This window comes from Mercenaria mercenaria, chromosome 1 (genome assembly GCF_021730395.1).
Source record: "Mercenaria mercenaria strain notata chromosome 1, MADL_Memer_1, whole genome shotgun sequence".
Lineage (NCBI taxonomy): Eukaryota > Metazoa > Mollusca > Bivalvia > Venerida > Veneridae > Mercenaria > Mercenaria mercenaria.
In genome coordinates this window covers 19,619,819-19,633,621 of record NC_069361.1, presented here as the reverse complement: position 1 = coordinate 19,633,621, position 13,803 = coordinate 19,619,819, and the positions used below count along the sequence as shown (strand labels likewise).

Below are 13,803 nucleotides of genomic sequence, written 5' to 3'. Positions count from 1 at the left end.
CACTCCTGTTAGTTTTATTCTTAGATTCTCCAAGAAGTCAAACTAAAAATATGTTTATAACAAACAAAGTTTACAACAATTCTGCAATAGTATGATCAACTGCTAGAAGATGGTCTGTAAATAGTCCAATGGCACTAGAATAACTTCATTCCATATTCAAACATCTTTCTTGATCCTTGATTATATTTAAAACATGTTTATTCAGTGTTGCATAGTTACATTTCAAAGAATTTTATGATATTTTTAATGAATCAATAAATGTCCGTCTTATTGCTGGCAATGTCTCATAAAGTTCCATTCCAAAATCTTTTGTTACATCAGCCTGCTTGTACATTTTTAAATGCTTTTCCAAGACCTGCAAAAATTTGTTGTAAAATTGAATAAATATGCAACTATTTTTTACGTTACAATGTGTTGAACTTGTGCATAAATGTCCCACAAAGCAAATGTATAGTACAGTTGAACAAGAGCACCGCTGTGCGGTTGCAGACGCTCGTCTGATTTTATTGTCTCTGTATAATAGAAATATTGTCCTACTCATGATTTTCTAAGTCAAAAAAGGCCATAATTCTTGCAAAAAGCAGGATGGAGTTATGTTTCTTGCTATACAGAGTCAGCTTATGATGGTGAACAACTGTTGCAAGTTTCAAAGCAATAGCTTTGATAGTTTAGGAGAAACGTTCACCTTAACATAAAACTTAACCAAGAAATCTGATATTTTCTAAGTCCAAAAGGGGCCATAATTCTTGCAAAAAGCAGGATGGAGTTATGTTTATTGTTGTACAAGCTCAGCTTATGATGGTGAACAAGTTTCAAAGCAATAGCTTTGATAGTTTAAGAGAAAAGCTGACCTAAACATGAAACTTAACCAAGAAATCTGATTTTCTAAGTCCAAAAGGGGCAACAATTCTTGCAAAAAGCAGGATGGAGTTATGTTTCTTGCTTTACAGGGTCACCTTCTGATGGTGAACAAGAATGGCAAGTTTTAAAGCAATAGCTTTGATAGTTTAGGAGAAAAGCTGACCTAAACACAAAACTTAACCAAGAAATTTGATTTTCTAAGTCCAAAAGGGGCCATAATTCTTGTAAAAAGCTGGATGGAGTTGTGTTTCTTGCTGTACAGGGTTAGCTTATGATGGTGAACAAGTGCTGCAAGTTTCAAAGCAATAGCTTTGATAGTTTAGGAGAAAAGTTTACCTTAACATAAAACTTAACCAAGAAATCAGAAAATTTATAAGTCCAAAAGGGGCCATAATTCTTGCAAAAAGCTGGATGGAGTTATGTTTCTTGCTGTACAGGGTCAGCTATTGATGGTGAACAAGTGTTGCAAGTTTCAAAGCAACAGCTTTGATAGTTTTGGAGAAAAGCTAACCTAAACATAAAACTTAACCAGGAAATGCCGACGCCGATCAAGTGTTGACAATAACTCATTTTTTTTCTTCAAAAATCTGATGAGCTAAATACGATGTCTTCTTCGTAATCAAATTCAAAATATGTAACCTTTAATATTGGTTACAATACTTCCTTGAAGTGTTAAAACAATTCTAGAATAAGAACAGACTTGTCCCCATATAAATCAGTTGTTACAGATATTCTATAAATATATAACCTGGGAAGCCAGTACTTCAGATATGGGTAACGTTTTAACTTTAAAAATTAGAGAACCAGTATAAAATTTCAGTATATGATAACCTGAGTCCTCTATAGCAAATGATTAATAATCAGATATTAGTACTTCCATAAATACAGATTATGCACACTAAAATGTAAAATTTGTGACTGGAAACCTCACCTCATTATTTGATTTAAGAATCTGTGACATCATGGAGCACTTGAGTTTAGTATGTGTTCTGTCTTGAGTATACATGAATCTGTTAACATGGTGTACAGCAACAAGGTACAGTACTGGGCACCAGCATGGTCGCAGGGTACCGCCATACAGACTCTGGTAGTACAGTCGTATTAGCTCTACATTTGTCTCCTCTGGCTCTAAGTACAGCTGTACTGGTAATAACAACTGGAAAAGACTCATTACATTAAATTCAAGATTAAGATATCATATCCACATTTCCTTTGTAGGAGTCAAAATCAGATCTGATTTTTGTAATCAATTACAATAATTCATTACATTACAACAAATCATGTTGGTTACTGTAATTGACTACTGTAACATTACAGATACTTTGCTTATGTAAGTATGATTACTTTATAATATATCAGCCATGCATGCCACAGATCAATAACATTTCCAATTGTTTCACTCATTGTATCAAGTAAGGCCTCTTATTGTAAGGTGAAAGCAATACAATTTCCAGGTGTATTACTGAACTCTTGAAAGTTTTCTCTGGACGGGAAGTGCAACAGTTTAAAACTTCTGCATACAATAGAGATTTTCACCTGTCATTCAATCTGTTTTCTACTTAAATGTATGAAATCATTGTTTTGTTGAGTTTTCAGGCATCAGTTCAGGGCACCTGGGTAGAACCACCTTCCAAAAGCCAACTGTATTGCTTCCTCACACAAAAGAATTCTATATCCCATGCAGATTCAAAACCCACAATGTTGGCGGGCAAGTTATTCTATGTAAGCAACCTAAACCACCATAGCAGCCAAATGCTGATGTATAACTACAACTACCCTAAAATCAAATGAGCTGCACCATGAAAAAACCAACATAGTGCGTTTGCGACCAGCATGGATCCAGACCAGCCTGCGCATCTGCACAGGCTGGTCAGGATTCATGCTTTCGCTAACAGTTAGGCTTTTGAAAAAGCGAACAGTATGAATCCTGACCAGGCTGCACGGATGTGCAGGCTGGTCTGGATCCATGCTGGTCGCAAATGCACTATGTTGATTTTCTCATGGCGCGGCTCAAATGATAACAAGAGCCATGTTAGACATGGCCAATCCCCCCGCCAGGCATATTATAATTGAAGGCTAATGTTCCTGGCAAGTTAGTGTCTGAAAGTATGTTTTGGGGAAAGCTTTGAAGAACCATTTAGTTGTGGTCCGCATCAGGGGTTTTAAAGATGTGAAAGAAAGAATAAGTCAGTGGTGAGGTGGTTTACTGCTAAATATTAATTTTCATGAACAGTATAGCTATGATGTTTTTCTATACGGCTACTGTAAAAAGAAGGAATGGAAAGCTAACAGGGAACACGAGTGCCAGAATGTCACAATATATGCCCGTCACAGCAAATTTCTTTACTCTAGCAGCTGTATTTGCAAATGGAATTTTTATTTTGTGGTTGTTTAGTAATCATTGTAAGTCTTTTGTTTTTCTAAGTCCACAAAAAACTCCTTACCAGGTAGAGATATCTTAAAATACACGTAAAATTGGAAAGTAACATCCATGTTGTACCACAGAAAAGTGGTCTTGTTTTTTCCCTACGGTCAATTATAAAAATGTTACAATATAAGTTATTTATAGTAACAACTAAGGGGAGTTAATCTTAAAAAAAAAAAAAAAAAAAAAATTGCAAGTCCACAAAAAAAATCTTTACCAGGTAGAGATTGGTCAAAATACACCTCAAAATTGGATGTAGCATGCATGTTGTACTACAGAAAAGTTGTCTTGATTTTTCCCTACGACTAGTAATGAAAAAGTTACAATAAAAGCTATTTAAAGTAACAACAAAGGGAGGTAATTCTAAAGAAGGGAACTGCGCATGACACTTCGTCTCATGATGGTGTATAATTGTGCCAAGTTACATCAAAATTCCTCCATGCATGAAGAAAAAATGCTTCGGACAATGTCATTCTTGTATCTGACCTTTGGCCTCTCAGTGTGACCTTGACCTTAGACCTAGGGACCTGGATCTTGCGCATGACATTCTGTCTTGGGTGGTGAACATTTGTGCCAAGTTATATCAAAATCCCTCTATGCATGAAGAAGAAATGCTCCGGACAATTTTTTTTTTAAAACGAGATCACAGAGTGATCTTGGCGCCCACCAATGTGCCATTTTTGAGTGTTCCTAATTTCAAGTCTTATTGACTAGCTCAAGGTCAAATTTCATTTCCGTACACAACACTGTGCATGTGGTCCACATTCGAAAGCTGTAGCTTGAGAAATGTGAAAGTAGGTCAAAATCAAGGTCAATTTTATTTCGGAATACAAAACTATGCATGTGGTCCAAATTTGAAGCCTGTATATTCAAAAATGTGAAAGTAGGTCAATAGGTCAATGTAATGATCAAAGTTTGTTTCCGTACACAAAACCATGCATGTGGTCCAAATTTGAAGGCTGTAGCTTGAGAAATGTGGAAGTAGGTCACTAGGTCAAAATCAAGGTCAAATTTTATTTCGCAGTACAGAACTATGCATGTGGTCCAAATTTGAAGCCTGTACCTTCAAAAATGTGAAAGTAGGTCACTTGGTCAATGTAAAGGTCAAAGTTTGTTTCGGTACATAAAATCATGCATTGGTCCAAATTTGAAGGCTGTAGCTTGAGAAATGTGAAAGTAGGTCACTGGGTCAAAATCAAGGTCAAATTTCATTTCGGAACACGAAACTATGCATGTGGTCCAAATTTGAAGCCTGTATCTTCAAAAATGTGAAAGTAGGTCACTAGGTCAATGTCAAGGTCAAAGTTTTTTCAGTGCACAAAACTATGCAAGTGGTCCAAATTTGAAGGTTGTAGCTACAGAAATGTGAAAGTAGGTCACTATGTCAAAATCAAGGTCAACTTATGTCAAGGTTCATCTTGCCTTTCAAAACCATACATGTGGTCCAAATTTGAATATTGTTGGTTATTGACAAGAAGTTTTTAAAAGCTTTTCCCTATATAAGTCTATATGAACCATGTGACCCCCAGGGCGGGGCCATATTTGACCCTAGGGGGATAATTTTAACAAACTTGGTAGAGAACCACTAGATGATGCTACATTACAAATATCAAAGCTCTAGGCTTTGTGGTTTGGACAAGAAGATTTTCAAAGTTTTTCCCTATATAAGTCTATGTAAACCATGTGACCCCCGGGGCGGGGCCATTTTTGACCCTAGGGGGATAATTTGAACAATCTAAGTAGAAAACAACTAGATGATGCCACATACAAAATATCAAAGCCCTAAGCCCTGTGGTTTTGGACAAGAGGTTTTTCAAAGTTTTTCCCTATATAAGTCTATATAAACCATGTGACCCCCGGAGCGGGGCCATATTAGACCCCAGGGAAATAATTTGAATCATCTTGGTAGAGGACCACTAGATGATGCTTCATACCAAATATCAAAGCCCTAGGCTCTTTGGTTTTGGACAAGAAGATTTTCAAAGTTTTTCCCTATATAAATCTATGTAAATTATAGAAATAAACAAAGGGCCATAACTTACTAAAATGTTGTTGAACCAGTCTGATTTTCAGGGGGACACAACTAGGGTACCAATACATCATTCTGACAAAGTTTGGTCAAAATCCCACTGGTAGTTTCTGAGGAGATGCGATAACGAGAAATTGTTAACGGACGGAAGAACGGACGGAAGGACGACGGACCACGGACGCAGAGTGATTTGAATAGCCCACCATCTGATGATGGTGGGCTAAAAATATGATAAAGGGGAATAACTCAAAAAATAGGCAAGGTAGAGTTATTGTTCTTGCACACTGCACTTCCTCCCAATGTGTTCTATCAGTGTATGAAGTTTGAAGAAAATCCCTCCAGTACTTTTGGAGTTATGCTCCGGACAAAATTTTTTAAGAAAAAAGATAAAGGGGAATAACTCAAAAAATAGGCAAGGTAGAGTTATTGTTCTTGCACACTGCACTTCCTCCCAATGTGTTCTATCAGCGTATGAAGTTTGAAGAAAATCCCTCCAGTACTTTTGGAGTTATGCTCCGGACAAAATTGTTTAAGAAAATTAGATAAAGGGGAATAACTCAAAAAATAGGCAAGGTAGAGTTATTGTTCTTGCACACTGCACTTCCTCCCAATGTGTTCTATCAGTGTATGAAGTTTGAAGAAAATCCCTCCAGTACTTTTGGAGTTATGCTCCGGACAAAGATCGTTGCGGATGCACGCACGCACGCACGGACGGAGAGCATTTCTAATATCCCCTTCGCCTTTGGCGGGGGGATAAATAAGAATTAATTTACCTCATTGAGTGGGAGAGCCAATGTCCTCAATATTCCAGCATATTCTGTCCAGATAGCCTTCCTATATAGCACACTATGTCTCTGTTGCAGGGCTATCAGGATATAACAGGCAAACAAAGAATCACCAAATGATACAGCCTCGTACTGCAGCAGTAATGATACGTATCTGAAAATCATACACATTCAAATAGAAAGACGACTATTGAGATTTATTTACATTAGGGCAATACTGTCAATATTGAAGCATGCTTCTATTGTATATTCAAATACTGCTAATAAAATATTTCACTTATATTCTGGTGATCATTTTCATTATTTTGATACACTCACGTTTTATAAGCATTTAAAATAGTAGGGTTTTTTTTTGTCAAAAGTATGACTAAATGAATAATAGTACTTACAAGTCATAGAAAGATGGTAACCCTGGGATATGCTCTGAGAAGTCCATTTTGTTCAAGATAGCTGGTTTGGTGTACACCCTCAGTAGCCCAGCTAGAAAACAGTGTACTGTACGATCCAGGAACATGTCATTGCCTGTAAATAATTTCACAAGATAACAGTTCAGTTAAATTGTTTAAATCAAGAAGAAATTTTCAATTAATTGAAGAGATTAATTCACATCCATGTTTAAGTTCTGTTCTTTTTAAGATAATAAAACAATGATATATGATGTTTTCTTTATGATTACTGCTGACAATACAGGTGGCAGTATTATGTCCGCATATTAATAAATTATACTCTAGTTTGTCTTCACATTTCCTTATTGCTTTTGTGAACTATTAAGAGTTACAGTTGTTAGATCATTATAGCAGTAGTTTAATTTTGGGTACATTGTTTGAGCAACATGTGCTTTCTGTGTGCGCATGTATTATGTGCTATCATATATCGTGTTAAGCTTCATATCCAATTTTTGTGTACCATAATACATGAAAGTCACTGGCATTTTTGTATCGTGTTCAATATAATAATGTAGAATATAAACTTGATATGTACAAATCAAAACATATGTTTCAATAAATACTAATACATCAATCCTTTTTCAAAGCACTTGAGTGGCTATCATTCAAATTAAAAAATAAAAACTTTTGACACTGATAAAAGGCAAATTGTTCTCCATAAAAACTTGACAGAAACTTCACACAAAATATAGAAAGTATAGGTGTGTGTGTTTTTTTTCTCTCTCAAAATACAGGAGGATTACCAGTGTATCTTTATAGAAATTTTGTTGGAGACCATAGCTCACTTTTTGTTAAGAATATATTTATCACTTCAAGTAAACACATTTCAACTTCGAAGTGCATTCAAATTGCTTTCACATTTAAAGGTAACACAAGACATAATTTTACAGGTATTTGAAAAGAAACACTGTTTTAGAAATTGAAAAATCTGCATGTCTCAAGACAGCCAGAAACAAGAGGACCATGATGGTCCTGAATCGCTCACCTGTCCCCACATGACCAAGTTTTGAACTGAGTATGATGCCATTTTTTCTATTATTTGACATAGTGTCCTAGTTTTTGAGCTCATGTGACCCAGTTTTGAACTTGACCTAGATATCATCAAGATAAAAATTCTTACCAATTTTCATGAAGATCCATTGAAAAATATGGCATCTAGAGAGGTCACAAGGTTTTTCTATTATTTGACCTAATGACCTAGTTTTTGAAGGCATGTGACCCAGTTTCGAACTTGACCTAGACATCAACAAGATGAACATTCTAACCAATTTTCATGAAGATCTCATGAAAAGTATGGCCTCTAGGGAGGTCACAAGGATTTTCTATTTTTATACCTACTGGCCTAGTTTTTGACTGCATGTGACCCAGTTTCGAACTTGACCTAGATATCATCAAGATGAAGATTCAGACCAACTTTCATACTGATCCCATGAAAAATATGGCTAGAGAAGTCACAAGGATTTTCTATTCTTAGACCTACTGACCTAGTTTTGGACGGCACATGACCCAGTTTCGAGCTCAAAACATTCTGACCAATTTTCATGAAGATCCATTGAAAAAAATGGCCTCTTGGGAGGTAACAAGGTTTTTCTATTTTTAGACCTACTGACCTAGTTTTTGACGGCACATGACCCAGTTTCGAACTTGACCTAGATATCATCAAGGTGAACATTCTGACCAATTTTCATAAAGATCCCATGAAAAATGTGACCTCTAGAGTGGTCACAAGCAAAAGTTTACGGATGCAAGCACGGACGGACAGACGACGCGAGATCACAAAAGCTCACCTTGTCACTTTGTGACTGGTGAGCTAAAAATCAAGATTATATGCCATGTCCACATGATGATAACCTTAAATATCCAAATATGTAGGAAAATTGCTCCAAACAGAGGAAATCTAAAATGTTTTTAGAAATGTAGGAATGGGAAATTATAGGAATAAGCAGACAGTCTGCCACCACCTCTATTTCATGTAAGTTACCTTATGGAGAATGAGTGAGTACTGGTATCGAATGAAAGAACATAGAATAATATTATATAATTTAACAAGAGCACCGCCTTGCGGGTGCTGACGCTCATCTGATTTTTTTTTTGTATAATAGAAAAATTGTCCTACCCATGATTTTCTAAGTCCAAAAAGGGCCATAATTCTTGCAAAAGCAGGATGGAGTTAAGTTTCTTGATGTACAGAGTCAGCTTATGATGGTGAACAACTGTTGCAAGTTTCAAAGCAATAGCTTGTGAATAGTTTAGGAGAAAAGTTGACCTAAACATAAAACTTAACCAAGAAATCTGATATTTTCTAAGTCCAAAAGGGGCCATAATTCTTGCAAAAAGCAGGACACAGTAATGTTTCTTGCTGTACAGGGTCAGCTATTGATGGCGAACATGTGTTCCAAGTTTCAAAGCAATACCTTTGATAGTTTAGGAGAAAAGCTGACCTAAACATAAAACTTAACCAGGCAACGCCGACACCGATGCCGACACCGATCAAGTGATGACAATAACTCATCATTTTTTTTTCCAAAAATCAGATGAGCTAAAAAGGAAGGCACACTTAAACTTGCTCAATTTTCCCTTTCAAACACAATATACAAACAATTAATGTGAATATAGATTTGAATAACCAGAGTACTTCTGAAAAATTGCCTCAAACATGAGTGAAACAAACAAAGTTGTGAACAGACCTGTAAGAAATGCACACATGATTCTAGACAGCTTCAGTGTGACTGAAACACCCTCTAACAAATATGTCCGACAGGACTCCATCAGGTATATCCAGCGTAAAACATTACGGACAGAGTCCAACTGAGAGCTTGACAAAATGTTCTGGACTTCTGCACCACTGCAATACAAATTTTATCTACAGATAAGCGGCTCAAACAAACTTGTAAAATGACACTGCTTCTATTTTTTTTACTCAAAACAGGCATATCTTAACATGTATTTCTAACTATAAATGTAAGACTGAACTACTGTACATGTGCAATTCTGAAGAAACTAGAAACCTGGGGTGTGTAAAAAAAACCTAATCAATAATGCTATTTCATCTTAACATTTTTGCAAGAAACAGTCTGAATCCTTCACTTCATTTGCCCTGGAAAAGATATTTTTATTAACCCTGAAAACTTATCAAAACAAACATAGATTACAACACCAGTTAATGATAGGCAACACCTGTTATGCCATCAGAGGTTCAGATTGTGAAGTGTGTGGGTATTTCTCATTTAGTACATTTTGTTTAATCAGCTCCTGAGGTATCAAAATTCAAACTTCTGAAATCTTCAGTCATATCTGTATAAAAGCACTTACTGATTCCATTTTTGATGATAAAAAGACAGTTTAGCAGAAACTGATTTTCTGCATATTTACATATATGGAGCTTACCAATATACAGAGTTGCTCCCCTTGATACCTTAAACTTAGAAACTGGGTAATCCTTTGATTTATAGCATTTGAAGAATTAGCATACATGATGTGGCTGTTTGTTTCTTTGTTTAATTTTACAGATTGAACTTACAGATATCCCTATTGTTTAATCCACCTTTCCCGTAACAAAGTTTTTTCCTTGTTTTCTCTTCTAACATAAGACAATACAGTTGATATTATAGATCATGGTAACATTGAGGGTTATAATGGGAAGTTCATATCTCAATTAGTTTTAAATTTATCCTTAACAAATTTTCTGATGGTAGATCCAGCCAGTTTTGACATCCAAATATTACAAAGATCCATTTTGACATTATTTGTTAATAAACTGTTCAGGATATCTTACTTCATGTGCTGAATAATATTCCTATGATACTTTTTGAAATACAAATGTATGTGTGACACAAACATTTAGGTCCTTTGTACATATTTTAAACTAAGTCAAGGGTCATGTGGACCCTATTGAAAATTGGGTTAACCAAATATTAGTGATGTGCCGACAATCGGCGACAATTCGATAATCGTCGGCGTAGCATTCATGCGCGCGATCGCCGATTTCACTTTTCCCTGACCGATTAATTACTTGGCACCATAAACGGATAATTAAGCTGTTTCTGACTTTTTTCTTTCTGGTATTTACGGTTCTTTGGGGCAATTACGCCAAGGGAAACTACTCTACGTAAAAATGGCTTCCTCAAAGTGTCGAAAGAAATTGATGTCATCAGTGATCACCCAGATTTTGGAAGATATGTGGCTTTTACAATATCAAGCTGGGAAAACCATCAACCTAATCTCTTGACATTAGTATGGCAGTATGCATAGCATGACGTACGACTTACGCAAGCATATTACCAAAAGTATTTTCAATTTTTGATTTTGTATAATTTTAATTTAATAGCATAATGTCACTGGATAAGTCCTTGGTGAAATTAAGACGAGTACCTGATTTGAAGTTTACTATCGTTACAAATATTTTACTTTTATGCTGTTAACTTACTCACATTTATGAAAGGGTACAAAAGAAATAGGGTATTTGATATCTGTGAGGTTCATTTCTGAAGTATTGACATAAAACATACACTGTGAGGTGAACTTACAGATATGCAACTAGAGTAACCGATTATCCGATTATATCCGATTAATCGAATCGGTTGGGTTGTCCGATTATGCCGATTAATCGGTTGGCAAATCTAACCGATTTGCCCATCACTACCAAATATGTTATCCACTATAAATAAAGTCGTTATTATTATTATTATTATTATAATTATTATTATAATGATTATTATTATTATCATCATTATAACTCTACATGCAATGCAAACAGATAGCAAACTAGAACTTTGAGAAAAGTGCATGTCTCCCACAACTTCCCAATCCAAGTGGTTTGGGTGGTTTGGGTGAATGGTTCCTATCAGTAATGTCTTGGAGGTCTGAATGGTTTGGGTGAATGGTTCCTATCAGTAATGTCTTGGAGGTCTGGATGGTTTGGGTGAATGGTTCCTATCAGTAATGTCTTGGAGGTCTGAATGGTTTGGGTGAGTGGTTCCTATCAGTAATGTCTTGGAGGTCTGGATGGTTTGGATGAGTGGTTCCTATCAGTAATGTCTTTGAGGTCTGGATGGTATGAATGAGTGGTTCCTATCAGTAATGTCTTGGAGGTCTGGATGGTATGAATGAGTGGTTCCTATCAGTAATGTCTTGGAGGTCTGGATGGTTTGGATGAGTGGTTCCTATCAGTAATGTCTTGGAGGTCTGGATGGTTTGGATGAGTGGTTCCTATCAGTAATGTCTTGGAGGTCTGGATGGTTTGGATGAGTGGTTCCTATCAGTAATGTCTTGGAGGTCTGGATGGTATGAATGAGTGGTTCCTATCAGTAATGTCTTGGAGGTCTGGATGGTTTGGATGAGTGGTTCCTATCAGTAATGTCTTGGAGGTCTGGATGGTTTGGATGAGTGGTTCCTATCAGTAATGTCTTTGAGGTCTGGATGGTATGAATGAGTGGTTCCTATCAGTAATGTCTTGGAGGTCTGAATGGTTTGGGTGAATGGTTCCTATCAGTAATGTCTTGGAGGTCTGGATGGTTTGGGTGAATGGTTCCTATCAGTAATGTCTTGGAGGTCTGGATGGTTTGGGTGAATGGTTCCTATCAGTAATGTCTTGGAGGTCTGGATGGTTTGGGTGAATGGTTCCTATCAGTAATGTCTTGGAGGTCTGGATGGTTTGGGTGAATGGTTCCTATCAGTAATGTCTTGGAGGTCTGGATGGTTTCGATGAGTGGTTCCTATCAGTAATGTCTTGGAGGTCTGGATGGTTTAGATGAGTGGTTTCAATCAGTAATTCAAGGGCCATAATTCAAAAAAGCCTAAGCAGATTTGGCTAGCCATCAAACTTGGTCAAACACATTTTGTTCAAGTTTGCTGAAGATCGGATGAAAAATGTTTGACATGAGAGTGCAGACAAGCTTTGTGACAGACACACAGACAGGAGTAAATCAATATGTCTCTCACACCACTGTGTGGTGGGAGATATAATTGTGTTATAATAAGTAAAAAAATGCTTCTGGCAATTTTAATTTTGTGTTTGGTTTGGAAACAAATCCGATTTACAGATACACTCTTAATACAATCTACCTATAAAAATTGAACTGAAGAAAAGATATTTTACCATAAAAGTAAAGTATAAATAAATATGGAATCAGATTATGAGAATATGAGTATGCACAATCTTTCCGTAATAAGATATAAACACAGCCAGCTCAGCCAGAAGTGCATACCCAGCACTTATCTGGAGAATTAAATCACATATAACTTTTAGATATTTGTATGCTCCCATTTTAGGTGTTGAAATCTCAACCTCTTTATGATCTGGTAGATATCATGACCTTGACTTCTAACCAATGATGATGAAACTGGAACTAGTTTACAACATGTATTTAGTTTCATATAAAACCAAAAATTGAAAAGCAAAAGCATCAGCTCATTTTTCAAGCTCTTAGGTAACTATATGCTGAGCAAAGACTGAATGTTTGGAATATGAAATTCAACTGAGATGTATACTTACACTGTGCTGTATTTATTATAGAGTTCTATAAGAGGAAGAAACATCCAGTCCTTTGGCATCACTGACTCTCCTATGTTAGAGGTGAAACAACCATCTGTAGCCACTGTGTCACCTACATAATGACTCCTGCAAGGTCAAAGCATACGGTGATTGTCAATAACATCAGGTTGAACAAGTCTGTTCATAAGAGGTAATGAAATGTGCGACTACCTTTACTCCTCCTAGCACTGACTTCAGAAGAAATCTATTATCAAACATTATCATTGAATTGACACTAAAAGGACCAGAAATCACAACATGCACTTCAGCTCAGAAAATAAGTGTCACTATCTCTTCTATCATCATATAAACAATTAAAGGTCATTTGTCAAATGGAGTCACACTTGTTTGTAAAGACCACCTTTCAGCAACAAAAAGTGGTATTTACATATACATGATATAGGCAAACTTTTTTCAGAGATGGAAATGCAATGAAAATTTTTAAATAAAAAATAAGCATGTGGTCTTTAGAGCCATTCATTCTCTGCTCACAGGTTGCATTTTATACTGGCTTGGCTGTCTTTAATAAATTCTTCAGTAAGTTAAATAAAATAACATGTTCAATAATATTGCACAATATTGTGCTATCCAGATGTTCAGTAGAACTTTTCTGAACAATGTCAGGTCTTTATTAAAGTATTAAATATGTTTCAAGGTGTTTCCCTCTAGTTTACTTGTAATCTCCATAAAGATAGACATAAATACTTTTGTAACTAAATACGACT

General features: G+C 36.0%; 1 protein-coding gene across 3 annotated transcripts in view; it reads right to left on the bottom strand.

Moving 5' to 3' along the window:
* Positions 1-13,803, bottom strand: part of LOC123544708 (RNA polymerase II-associated protein 1-like) — a 50,429-nt gene continuing 36,626 nt past the window's right edge. For all 3 annotated transcript variants that reach the window (XM_045330776.2, XM_045330781.2, XM_053541399.1), the window contains exons 27-32: positions 13,040-13,165; positions 9,234-9,391; positions 6,490-6,622; positions 6,089-6,254; positions 1,793-2,017; positions 1-355 (exon numbers count right to left, since the gene is read on the bottom strand). In XM_045330776.2, the coding sequence (XP_045186711.2) occupies positions 233-355; positions 1,793-2,017; positions 6,089-6,254; positions 6,490-6,622; positions 9,234-9,391; positions 13,040-13,165 (931 nt within the window). In that variant the 3' untranslated portion in view covers positions 1-232. The remainder of the gene's footprint in view (positions 356-1,792; positions 2,018-6,088; positions 6,255-6,489; positions 6,623-9,233; positions 9,392-13,039; positions 13,166-13,803) is intronic.